Source organism: Cornus florida, unplaced genomic scaffold (genome assembly GCF_030987335.1).
Source record: "Cornus florida cultivar Cherokee Brave unplaced genomic scaffold, ASM3098733v1 CherokeeBrave_3.0.0_Hap2_Chr11, whole genome shotgun sequence".
NCBI lineage: Eukaryota > Viridiplantae > Streptophyta > Magnoliopsida > Cornales > Cornaceae > Cornus > Cornus florida.
This window is the reverse complement of record NW_026775581.1, coordinates 46383902-46398185: the sequence shown is the minus strand read 5'-3', so window position 1 is coordinate 46398185 and position 14284 is coordinate 46383902. Positions and strand designations below refer to the sequence as shown.

The following is a 14284-nucleotide window of genomic DNA, read 5'->3' as shown; positions in this document are numbered from 1 at the left end:
AAAGGAAAGGATAGCTATAATGTTTGGATAAATAGGAGAAAAAAGAAAGGAAAACATAATATGCTTGTTTGGATAAAACAGAGGAGAGAAAAGAAAGGAAAGGATAATAATGAAATTACTATATTACCCTTTTATATATTTTGATAAATAATCATTCATAACTTGATAGCTAACTTGATAGCATACTGATTTTTTTTTTCTCTCCCTCAGTTTCATTGGAAACTAAAATTAATAATAACTAAAAAAAACAAGATAACTTGATAGCATACTAGTGTTGTTGTTTTTTTTTTTTTTTTAATAAGTAACTTGATAATATACATATAACTTGATAGCATACTTCGAAGATAGATAGATATGGGTGTAAGATTTTTATACCACATTTTCTCATCTCTTCATAAACTTTAGGGTTTTTTTTTTTTTTTTTTGGATAATTAAAATAATACTAAATAATTAATACCAACTAAAAGTTAGTACATTCTTTATTAATAGACAATTTTACTATAAATCAATGTCTACACGTAAGATATGCAATACATTGTTCAATTATATATCACATGCTTCTTAACTTGGATAAAAGAGTGCTACATATATATGGTTCTTCTATACCTGTAACACCACAAATATGTAGCCACACCCCCAATTCCCTGTGTTTAGATTAATATTTGCTTGTCCCTTACATAGGTAAACAAATTTTTTTAAAACAAGAAGTAATATATATAAGTAAAAAATCACTTCTCAAACACTTCTCAATTGAAGACAGAATAGGCTCAATTCACAAAAAGTAAAATTATAACAAAACGACATAACAAATCACTTCTCAATTGAACACAATATAGCCTCAATTCACATCCAAGCTACATTCACACGCCTAGTATAACATAGTACACAGACTTTAATCCATTATAGTTTTTTGTTTCTACATTCACACGCCTACTCAGGAATTCATCAAGACCTTAAAAAAAAACATATGCCATCTTCAACACACCATACGAAGTTTTATAGAGTTTATGTACCAAAAGCTCCATAACAAAAAAATAAAATAAAATAAAATAGATACAAAAAAATACATAATTAAACTTAGACATAATACCAAGTTCTACTAATTGTTCCAAAATATTACCAACTTAAAAGACATTGTCAAAAGTTAGTATAACCGAAACCATTTTCAACGTCAAGAATCATTGGACATTAGTTCCTCCAGGAGTATCTTGCGAAGCACAGGTGGGCAACCAATAAATTGTGTCATTCTCTCAGGATGGTCACGCTTAGTCAGAAAAATAAAGGCCTTAACAGCTGCATGCCCCTCTAATCCAATTTCCGCCAAAATCTTAAAGAGTTCTTCTTCATATTTTCCCTTTTGGTTGCACTTCTCATAAATATGGTTGAATGTTTTGTGAATATCATTTCCCTCTTTTAGAGAAGCAGCCACACCTCTCACTATTTCAATTATTTCATTATCTCCATCAACAGTCGAATAATTCCTTTTTCTCTTTCCTTTTGAAGAAGTGGAATGGGAAGGTGCACTTGAAGGTGTTTTAGGAGACATCATATTCATATTCTCAAACTCATGATCCATAAAAAATGTATTATCCAAACTTACTTCATTCCGGGACACCATGTGATCAATAGCATCAATGCTCTCCATTAGATCATCATTAGGACTTGACTCCCTTTCATTACTCTTCTCTTTTCCTTTTGTTGCCCAATCATTAATCCTCTCCTTAGCAGTGGCTGCATTAGACCCAGTTGCCCTATCCTTGCCAAATAAATCCAACAACTTATCATAGTTGCAAATTGGAGTAGTTTTCCATTTCTCCGCTGCTGGATTTGACTGTTGGCGAAACATAAAAAAAACTACATTATCATTATTTCAAGCTAAAACAAAGGCAGAATAAAATGTAACTATTAAAAGAAAAAATAAATAAATAAATAAATAAATAATCTCAATTAAATAACTAACCTCAATTAAAGAAGCCCGAACTTCAGGTTCAGCATACCACATTTTTGTGGCTTCACTCCAAGCAAACCCACTCAAACCAGTTTTGAATAAGTCAAAACACTCGTTAAATGTTTTCTTTATTGTTTTCAATCGATTCTTCACTTTATCTTTGTTGATATCGATACCTAATCTTTCTTTCAATTCATTAACAATCTCACTGTAAGCTTTTGTTGTAAATGTACCATCAATCATATTCCCCTTCACAAATTGATTGTGCAATGCATCTACAAAAATATCATCCATCTGTGCAGTCCAAACACATCTATCTCTCTTCAACCCACCACTTATGTTTAATTGATTACTCATTCTTATATCTACATAAAAACAAATACAATAGAAAGAAATGAAGGAAAAAATAAATCATTTAACTAAAGGTAAACAAAAACTGTATGCAAGGTAGGAGTTTATAACAAGCTATAATTAGCATTCTACATCTCCAAATGAAGCACTCTGACATAAAATAAGTTACAGAAAAATTAAACATAAGCAAATAAGTTTTAAGTTATTACAACCAAATAAAACATTTCAAGTATCACACATAATTAGCTACATAGTCATGCCACATGTGGGAAGTTATTGAATCTCTCAAGTGTTCTCCCAAACTATGATTTTCACTTCTTTCCATTGGACCATGCTCTTCATGTGGAGTTTCATTTAAGTGCTCCCGATCTACTTCATTAAAAAGGCTTTCATCCGGATCCATACCCATTAAATAGTTGTGTATGATGCAACAAGCTAAAATGATATCAACTTGAGTTTTAACATCATATGTTGGTTCAGTACTGCTTCCTATGATAGGAAATCGTTTCTTCAACACACCAAAAATTCTCTCAATAACATTGCGCAATGATGCATGTCGAAGGTTGAATAACTCTCTAGGATTCTCTGGTCGGCGTGAGGCATATTCTTTTAAATGATAGCGCACACCTCTATAAGGCGTGATAAGTCCAGCCTTTAATGGGTACCTGGCGTCAGCAAGATAAAATTTTCCTATTAAGAATAATAGTAATTAATATTTGCTTCGTATTAAAAAAAAATATCTTAAAGATTTTAGTTAATGATTACAAAAATTACCTTCCGGAAGTATTAATTTATCTCCTTGTCTTTTTAAGACACTAACCATAACTCTTGAGTCTGAAGCGGTACCCTCCCATCCAGGTAAAACATAGGTAAATTTCATGTCAAATGAACAAGCTGCTAACACATTTACTGTTGGATAATTTTTCCTACCACGATACCTGGGTGCATCTTCGTTAGATACTTTCACACGAACGTGTGTTCCATCAATTGCCCCAATGCAATTCTGAGATAAAATCATTATAATAAAAAATTTATGTAATAGTTTATAAAATCATTAAAATTGAAGTATTAAGTTAAGTACTAATCATGTTCACCTTGAAATATGGATGAAACCTATCGTTATTGAGTATTTTTGGGGGGACGTCCAATCCACTAGGTTGCTTGAGGAACTGTCCTTCCAATGAGATTACTACTTTTAACACACTATGAAAATGACGGCTTATGGTTTCACCAGAGCGACAAAAGAAAAATGACATTGTCCGATTCCTCACATTATGTGATATAATGTGCAGAAATTTAGCAACTTGCTCTTCAACACTTGCACGTTTTGTGGGTCGAAGACCACCATCTCTTATAAGCATCTCACAGAAATTTTGAAAAGCTTCTGGTCCTATACGAGTAATGTTACGACATTTCTCACTTACCCTAAGCTCATTCATTAGTTTATCCCGTGTTATTTGTCTTTCAATCTCTGATTGTGTAATAGGTTTATCTACATAGTTTCTACGTTTTTTACGCTTAAACCAATACATGGCAAGGAGAATGACTAGAGTTGCAATTTGGCGTCGTCTTTGTACCCACATAAGATGGAAACGCAGTATGTCATTTTGTTGTTTGTCCATCTAAAATTGTAAAATGCAAAATGATATATTAATAACCAGAAAAAAATGTAGTACTGTTACTTTTTGTATGAAAATAATGCATCAAATTAATGCACAACAACGTCTACACACAATCACTTCATCATCATATGTTACACAAAAAGAATGATCAACAAGAATCACATCATCATCATCATCATTATGGCATGCAGTTGACAGTTGAGCTGATTCCTAACTGACATCAGAGAATGAGAAGAATTGCATTCATCAAGACCAGAAGATACCATTTGAATGAGATTTGTTTGCTGCCTAAAATATGCATTCCTCTATGTATGCTGCTTAGTTATTGTACTTCTATTTTTAAAAGAAATCACTGTCAGTATGTGGTATCTCTAGCTCCTTGCATAGGACTTACAAGCTTGAACATCACACATTCACAGCTTTGTGACATTCACATGAAATATTTTCTCTAACTTACAGGTTGAAAAATCAACTTTCAATTCTATTATAATTCACATCAGAACAATTCAAGTAAAACGGGAAAAAAAATAAATATATAAAAAAAAAATTAAGTCTCATCATGAAACATTACTGTAAACAAGGAACAAACATGAGTATTTGCATATAAACCACAAATCAATATCGAATACGATGCTATTAGAAATCACATATTTGCAATTTAACAAGGAAAGACCTCTCCATACTTGATTGATGGCCCTCAACTTGACTTGTTTCCCAATTAGCATAATACATATTTTGTATATCCTTTTACATGCTACATTTGTTATCCTTAAACTTCCTAACGGATAGATGCTCATGTAGGAAAGAAGTATCTGACTCTGAGTGGTTGATCACAATATACATGGAACACAACAACACATCTTAGTGCTTATTTGGCTTCCAAATGCAAAAAATGCAGACACTGAGTGCCTCAGAACTCAGAACTCTTGTAGAAGAACCTTATATATCCACTACGACACAATATGGGGTAGCAGATTTGTTAATTCTATTACAAGAGTGCCTCAGAACTCTTGCCTGTAACTTGAGATAGGCCAAACATTGAGCACCAATTAAGCAAGGGAATTTTGTAAGCAGAATTAACTAAATGAAGAATCTCCAGTCTGCCAGATTTGCAAAATCAGTGAGAAATAGATTCTTGACAGATGCTATAGTAAAAGACATTTTGCTGTAAACTAAACCCTTGTCTGGCATCAACATGTATAGTTCCAAATTCTTTCAGATTTTGCAACGTTGACAACATTGAGCTGGGGGAAAAAAGAGAGGCATTTGGAGATAAATGTACCCGTAGTTAATGGAGTTGGTATCACATATCTGATGTGATACAACTAAAAATTACTAAATCAATAAATATCAACAAAGTATGGGATGCATCAAAACTTAAATTCTGTGCAGCGAGTTAGCGTATGTATATGTTTCTACTGTGTACCTTTGCATCCCCTATTGGAGCATAACATGAAAATATGGGGAAACAATTAAATAAATGGATTCAGTAACTGTTCAAATTTTGAATTGAGATGAGAATCATGACGACAAAGTATCAAGATACTACAAAAAGATGGAGAAGCGGGAAAAAACCAACAAATCAATTATAAAATCTGTAACAGGTAGTACCCCATACTTAAACATCTAGCCTTAAAGAAGTTCAATCTCTATAATAAGTGTCACTATGAGTTAATGTAATACCTGAGGAGAAACTAACACCACTTGAAGAAGCTTGTTCTGTGGGCTTTCACAGATTGTGTCACCAATGCCGTTAGGCAGAGAACTGTCCTGGCCTATTTCAGCTGCAGAACAAAAACAATTCTATTACATTACAACAATGAAATTCACTGGTTGAATAAAAAAGCAGAGCCAAATACACTGAATTGGAAGCATCAAAATCACTTGATATGTTTGCATAGCATATATATATATACATATAGATATATGTCCCTGTTTCAGCAGTCATCATTTCTGTTAATGACTCCTCTTTTGCTAAACCAAAATCCACAAGTTTTACTGTTTTCTGGTCTGCAGTCAAGATTAAGTTTTCTGCAGTAGTTTATAAGTTCTTCATTAGCAATTGTTTCCATTTACTTATTTATTTAGATAAACATATGTATGTTTAAAGATTGTAAAAGGAATATTCAACGGCACATCCCACACTCACTTTTTGGTAATTGAGACGACTACCTACACCTCATGGTAACAACATCAACAAATTTGTTCATAGATCAAGTTAGAACTTGCAATCCCTTAGACTCAACCTAGAAAGAAAATAGTTCCAGTAGATATATGACCATATTAATTTTGTTCATCAGATCGATATGCTCCCAAGTACCTATGCTCCCAAGTACCTGTAATAGTGTTCAATTTGCCAGAACCATGAGATGTGCTTAAATCTGTCCTTCCTATAATATCGGAATTTTTAGAACGAAGTCATTACCACAAAACGAAATGCACACATAAGTCTCTGAAACTTTCACCTTTTACATGCCAAGAATCGGTGCATAACTACTAAGCATTGGATACAAAGAAAGCACTATAAATAGAAATAAATCACCAAATCTATGAATATACATTTGTTACTTTATTTCATACTTTGGTCATACTCTAATCTCTCTAGAGCCTTTATATAAATGATTCATAAACATGACTCAAGTCAGTAGAGACCTACAAAAATGCATCTATGAACTTTTAACAGGGAGCAAAAGCAATGATTGGAAGTGATTTCAATGAAGTACTTCAGAAACTCTCCAATGATCCGGAAGTGTGAACTGATGGATCTTCCAGTTTCAAAATATTGAAATTGAATCCAAAGGCCTTTTCTAGCATTTGACTCTTTTTCCTCGTACTATTTTATAAATTGGGTATTATATCAATTATTCAGTAACTACATAGATTCCATCATGCAAAGCTACAAACTAGCGTGTTTGAATTCTTTAAAAAAAAATAAAAATTCATAGCTGATATCTTTCAACATGAATGTTCATACAAGTTTGCTTGCTTGAGAATAAGACATTTCCATGAATCCGATTTCTCATGCATAACATTTTTATACCGCATGAATTCAATGTACCAACATTGGAAATGAAGGAATTACCAGGCTTCAGATCACAATGTATGATCCCATGAGAGTGCAGGTGAGTTTTTGTTGGAGACGCAAGAGAAGAGGTTAATACCTTGATGAGAGAAAGCAGGTGAGTTTTTGTTGGAGAAGCAAGAGAAGAGGAGCGGCGCTTTGCAGATGCGAGAGAAGAGGATTGAGAAGCTGCTGCCCTAAATTGTATATAGAAATTGGAAGGCTAATTCTGTCTTTGTCATCCTTTCCCCTCAAATCCTCTTAAATCTTCTCAACTTTGAGAGGATTTGTTTTTATTGTGCTGAAGGGATTTTGAGGGATAGCCTATCCCTCCAAATCCTTCCAAATCATTTCTTTTCTTCTCAATTCCCTCCACCCAAACACACTAAACTCTATCCTTCCCTTTCTTTTCTCTCCAAATCTCTCCAATTCCCTCAATCCAAACAAAGCCTTAAAGTTGGCTCTCAAATAAATCAGAATTTTCTATACAAAAGCTGTAAAACCCTAAGTGAGATAATATATGTTTATAAACTTATGAAAACATAATTGTACTTGGAAAACAAGTCAATTTCGTGTGTAATCATTATGACAAAAGTCTGCCAAAAAGAGAAAGCCAAAATAGACTAGAATTGAAAATTCCATTTTTAGTTTATAGAGTGCAACTGGTTCTATGGGACAAAACCAGTTCCACTTGGCAAGTATGTATAAAAACTTCTATTGTGCAACCAGTTCCATTTGGCCAGTATGTTTTCGTATTAAAACAATTAAAAATTAAGCTTTAACTGCGCAACCACTTCCATGGGCAGAACCAGTTTCGTTAAAGCAATTTGGAAAAATAGTCATTTTAAGGAAAATATGGAGGATGAGTTGATTATAAGTGGTAAAATGGGTCCTTCTAACGTCACATTAACCAAATAAGTCCATTCCATAAGTTTCCAATGGCCATAGGTATAATTTCCCACATTTACCCATTCTCGTTTTCAAGGATTCTCCGACACCTCTTTAGTAAAACAACTAGAACTATCAATATGTGTAATTTATGGATGGAGTTGATATAATTGGAAATTTGACTTCAAGACGTTCAATTTAGACTCAAGAACAACCCTATTTGGGTTTAAAATGAGGGAGTTATGGCTATTCGAAATTTAGGTGAACAACTAGTGAACAAGTAAGAGTGCTCGATCGATCGAGCCTAACTCGATTAATCGAGTCCTAACTCGATCGATTGAGCCCGAGCTTGAACGGTGGGGCCCAGAGCATGAAAATTGTGATTTTATTAATTTTTTCTAACTATGGAAGGCTCGATCGATCGAGTATGGACTTGATTGATCGAGCTGAACCCAGAAAATGGCCATTGACCTCTAAGGAAGCTTTAGTTGGTTCCTATACTGAAATTATGACAATGGATACCTCTAAATAACTTAAAATCTATCCCAAAGTAGCCATAAAAATATAGATACGCATCCAAAACAACTTCCATACATTATAATAGTTCAAAATACATCATCAAAAGGCTACAAAATCCATGGATAGATTAAAAATCACAATGAGACCACAAAAGATTACATGATGGTCTCAATACCATTTCTATCAACAAAATGAACATAAGTAGCCATCAAATACAAGCTTAGAGCAAAATTATACATGTTTGATTACAAGTTCCATTTACATAAAAAAGTACTTGGCTCAAAATAACTAGCTTCTAGCCAATAAAAGTAGTCCTCATTGCCATCATGGATGAGATTGTGGATCGTTCATTATTTCTTTCCCGATTCCTAAAAAATATAGAGGGGTGAACACAAGGACCAGTAGAGATTGCCTAAGTGACATCTCATCAAGCGAAATAGAGGGGTGAACACAAGGACCAGTAGAGATTGCCTAAGTGACATCTCATCAAGCGAAGTAAGCAATAATATGTTTTATACACAAATAATAGAGAAATAAACATGTGATCATGCTAGGGGTTTCATGCACACCAAATAGATGCCAAGTAGTCATAACCATCATTCTTAGCAACGCAATACATGAATGCAATATGCAACTGCAAACTACACACACACCCACACTGAAAACATGCTAGCTAGCCGGAACTTGGGTACCTCCTTTGATCCCTAAGGAGAATTTTGCTATCGTCCCTAACGAAGGGTACCTCCCAATCATCATTTGGGGCCCGAGTTGCTAAAACTGCTCACGAGTACCTCCCGTGTCCTTATTAAGTAACTAGTACCTCCGATAAAGGGGTACCTCCCCAAGGTCGGGTTTGAGAAAAACCTTTTCCCCAAAACTTCTCAAAACTCACAAATTCATCACTTCACATTCCCACACATGCCTCTACACATACCCACCTCAAATGATCATGAAATGAGGTCAATGCCATGTGGAAAAACACAAAGATCATAAACCGTCGACTTACTAACATGCTTTCTCAAAATTTTGAAGCAATTCTCATTCATAACAAGACTATAATTGTTAGCCATAATGTCATAGGAAAGCAATATAGGCAATTTATATACAATCAACACATTGACATCACATTTAGCATGCTTTAATCATTGATTTTTTTTTTTTTTTTTCCTGTGTAAAAGTGGAAATTTTTTATAAATGAATCAAGAATGTACAAAGACAACAAGGGCATACCCTTGGTAAAAAAGGAAGAAGCAACTAACGTTGGAATTATAGAAACTATAACTATAAAACAGTTATAGCAAAAAGAAAACAAATTATTCCTACAAAGAAGCTAAACCAAACTCCCCTAGTTCCATATCTAACAGAAGTAAGACTTCTCCAAATACAGCTTGGGCAATTTGTATATCAGCTCTCTATTGTCCTTGATGTAATCTTCTATTCCTCTCATCCCACAAAAACCAAATAGTTGTAGCACAAATGCGTTTCTGAGCTTTATGGGTGATCCTTTGGCGATCAAACCAAGCAATGAGTTGTTCTAACTTGTTAAACTGAGGCAGATTCCAACCCAGAAAAGCAGATAACCACTGCCAAACTGTTTTAGCTAAAAGGCATGTTACAAATAGATGATCTAAGTCATCTTCAGCCTATTGATAGTTGTGACAAAAGGCCACAATCAGTATGCCCCTCTTCTTCAGGTTCACAAAACACAACAATTTATTCTGAATTGCTAAGACACAAACCAACAAAGCTCTAGGTCTAGAGCCACTCCAATTCACTGTGTACCAATCCACAGTTGGGTTATGACTCCTCCATTTATCCTATACAATCCTAAGAGAAAATTTGCCATGCCTCCACTGCAGTTGGTCAGAGCCTTGCTTTAAAGTTAGGGAGAAAACGAAGTTCCTAAATTGTATCACAGAACTAGAAACACTTACAGGAAGTTGCCACTATCCGTTCTGAAGAATTCTGGAAACTAGGGACTACTTTGGCAGACCAAAATCCCTATACATTCTAGACCCCAATTTATTTAGCATACATTCACCTTGAATCCATGGGTCTGTAAAAAGGAAAGTTTAATTTCCATCACCAATATGGAATTCAACATTTGTAAGCATGAAATCTCTCATCTTTAGCATTCTCCTCAACAAAAGAGAATCAGTAGTTTTAAAGTGATAATTCCAGTAAGACCACCCTAGTATATTTCCATTTGAACCAAGCAACCCATAAGCAATCCTTGGACTGCAAAAAATTCCAAACTGTAACCCCTATAGCAGCTTTGTTAATGTCCTCAATTCTACAAACTCCAAAACCAGCTTCTGTTTTAGGATTTTTCACTCTTTTCCACCCCAAAGCATGTAGCTTCCTATGTTCAGAAGTTGATCCCCACAGAAAATTCCTTATCTTCTTCTCCATGTATTTAATCATAGCCTTTTGAAGAGAAAAAATGGAGCACCAGTAGTAGACAAAAGAAGTACGAACAGATTTCACAAGCTCTAACCTTCCACCTAGAGACAAGCATTAACCATTCCAAGCATTAATCCTAGTAGAGAATTTATCAAGTAAACTCTTACATTGGATTTTCCTTAGACCAGTTAGTAGTAGAGGAAGCCCTAAATAAGTTATAGGAAATGATCCTATATTGCATTGAAACAGACTCCTCAGCCTTTCTCTTCCCCTAACAGATTTAGTAAGAAACAATGTGCTTTTTTTTGGGCTAACTTTTAAGCCTGGGTTCTTTGCAAATTGTCTAAAGCAGAAATAAGGTTCTTAGCAGTTCTGACATCAGCTTTGAGCACAACCAAAAGGTCAACCGTAAAGAACATATGTGAAACTTTCATGCCAGCTTTAAGAATACCTCTATGGAGTGTATTTTTGCCCTCTTTCTCCATATTGGCCATTTGGGTAGAGAATTGCTCAGTAACCAAGGTAAAGAGTAGAGGGGAAAGAGGACAGCCACAACCTTGCTCAACTTTAATCATGGAATTCTTCACGTAGCACCTTAGGCATCCTTTTATTCAAAATTCTTATAACATTCAACCACATAGTCACATACATTATAACAAATGCAAGATAATTCAACATGTATAAACCCTATAAACTTATCATCCAATTAAACATCAAATTGACATGCTAGAGATGGGGGAAAACATGAAATCATCTACAAATCCTATTGAATAAATCAATTAGACAACTCTACCTCCAATGATTCAAAAAGCCCTAAAAATTTGAAATCCCTAATGTCACCAAAATGGAACTTTGCTCTGATCAATTCGAAGCCCTCGTCGAGCTTTCTAACTTTGCCTTCTATGACATCAACAAAATCCAAGAGAAAGGGCCCCAAAAAGAGGCTTAAATCATGTACAATGAAAGTTTGTAGAGAGAGAAAGAGTTTATATATATAGAGAGAGGGCATTTCGGCTGAAGGAGAGGGAGGAATGGGCTAAAAATATGATGGTATGGTCATTTGTAATGACCTTGGCCGTAGGTCCCACTCATCCTCCAAAATGAATAAAAAGTTCACTTCGGTGCATATACACACTATAACATGCTATAAATAGTCCTGAACAACAAAAATTCAGGGGTGAGGTCCACATGGGACCCCTTGAACCAAAATTTCAAAAAAGCTAAAATAACATCAAATGCATTTCTAAGAGTTCTAAACTCAAATAAATGCCCCAATCAACTTTCGGGGCTCACACGGCACTCTAATCGGTGCTTGGCACACAAAATGAGACAAAAATAAATAATTATAGAAAAATAAAAAAAAATACCAAAAAAAATCAGAACGTCACACAAATAAAATTTTTAAACTCGACCGGACTCGTTTTGCCAATTACGAATTAATATCTGACAACGAGCACTCTATGGATGCCTTGATCCTTTCAAAGTGTGATCTCTTTCTCATTTTCTTCAAATCTAAAATTTTGAAGTTGAAAGACAAAAACTGCTTTGATGACCGGTAGCAAAAGATCTTTAATGAGAACGAACTCCGATCACAAAGAGAGACACATCATAAATCACTTCTGTGTGTACTATGCGTGTTCTTAAACTGAAAAATAATAAATCTTTGCAAAATCTCTCAAAGGCTTTCTCAAAGATATATTTATAGGTGTTTAAAGAACCTTAAAAACCTTTATAAAGGTTAGCTATTTTGTGCAAATACTTTCCTCTAAAACCCAGTCAAAAAAAGAATCAAATTTGTATTTGACAAAAAATTCCTTTTTGGTTTGAGCAAATACAACTAGTTCTGTTTCATAATGTAACCGGTTTATTTTTCCTTCTTGTGATTAAAGTGCAGCCGAATATGTTTTTCCTGAGAGTAATAAACAAGTTTTTGAGCTAAAAATACCAAGTTCTCAATATAAAACATAATCCAAGTGTATCCTCACTTCACTTACCAGTCCAAGTGTTATCTTGATTATCACAAAATAAGGTAGCACTTGTAATTTCGATTCCAACCTCGACACTCAAAAGTAATAATAAAAATAAAATTACAATCCTATGGAACTTATTTTGACACTGAAATATCCCATTTACAATTTTATACTTCACAACTGTTGTAGCCAAAGCAACTTTATTTAAGAGGATATGGAGGACTTCCTCTGCCAAAGCAATATTAAAGACTATTCCAATCTTCCGCAGGCCACTGAACCCAACATTTTGGACAAATGTAAGAACCGACTCTGTTGGTGCATGCACTCAAAGAGAAGGTGATTGAATATAAGAGAAGGAATTAGATGAGTTTATATATTAGTAAAATATATATATATATATCATGGCAAGTAATTCACTCACTTACTTTTGTCTATAAGGAATTTAAACAATCACCCTCAATTGTAAAAGTGGACACTATTATGTCAGATATGATACGGATGCGCTACATTAAATCTTAAAAAAATAGAACACACATGAATATTCCAAAAAATATAACATATATATATATATATATATATATATATATATATATATATATATGATACGAATGTGATATATATATAACATAAGATATAGATGCGATACATCAAATCTTAAAAAAAATAGAACACGAGTGTGATACGGATATAAAAAATCTTAAAAATATAACATACATGTAAAATATGGTACGGATGCGATACATCAAATCTTAAAAAAATAGAACACGAGTATGACATGAATACCCCAAAAAATATAACATATATATATATATAATTATATATATATATAATAATAAATATATTTTTTGCCATTTTATTCATATAATTATAAATAAATCACTAATCTGGAATTTAGAACCAATGTTTGTTATTTTTGTTTTCTTAAATATATTATTTTTATTTTAATTGACCCATATATATTTTAGATTTCATTGAAATTTTTCTTTTTTCAAAAAAATAATTACAAAACTATCTTACTATATCTTGAAAATGTTCAAAACGTATTATTGCATTGTTCTAGTTGTATTCGGTCAAAAAATAATTTATTTACTATTTAGGTTACTTTTAACTGTATTCTACACAAGTTTGAGCATGTAATACGGCCGCGACACCTTAAAAAACTGTTTCCTAAATCACAACCTTTGGTGATAATTTTATTTTGCCCACTCCAGTTTTCCCACTTTTGACTCATCCGTGTACTTCTATCCTACCAAACAATCGACAATTGTCCCTCCCTCCCTTCTATGGCTATGCGCTCAGAGCCTCAGAGTCCAACCTTTGACAAATTTGACGCGTTCAATTTTGAAAGTTTTTTTGTAAGTCAAACTATTACAAATTAATTAATTTTTGTGGGGTAAAGAAGTATTCACATGAATTATATAATTTTTTATTTATTTTTGGGTAAGTAATATTAATTATATAGTACTTTTTAGTCTGTGAAGTGTTAAGACATTGAAATATCTTTTATTAGACTGAAATCACA

At 33.6% G+C, this 14284-nt stretch overlaps 1 protein-coding gene across 1 annotated transcript; it reads right to left on the bottom strand.

Moving 5' to 3' along the window:
- Positions 1–1171: 1171 nt before the first annotated feature.
- Positions 1172–3998, bottom strand: LOC132281022 (uncharacterized). Its single transcript, XM_059782764.1, has 5 exons — positions 3394–3998; positions 3074–3302; positions 2615–2989; positions 1961–2313; positions 1172–1831 (listed from the first exon to the last, which is right to left on the bottom strand). Exons 1-5 carry the CDS (start codon positions 3919–3921, stop codon positions 1172–1174), a joined length of 2145 nt encoding a protein of 714 aa, XP_059638747.1. The 5' UTR covers positions 3922–3998.
- Between the last annotated feature and the right edge of the window lie 10286 nt (positions 3999–14284).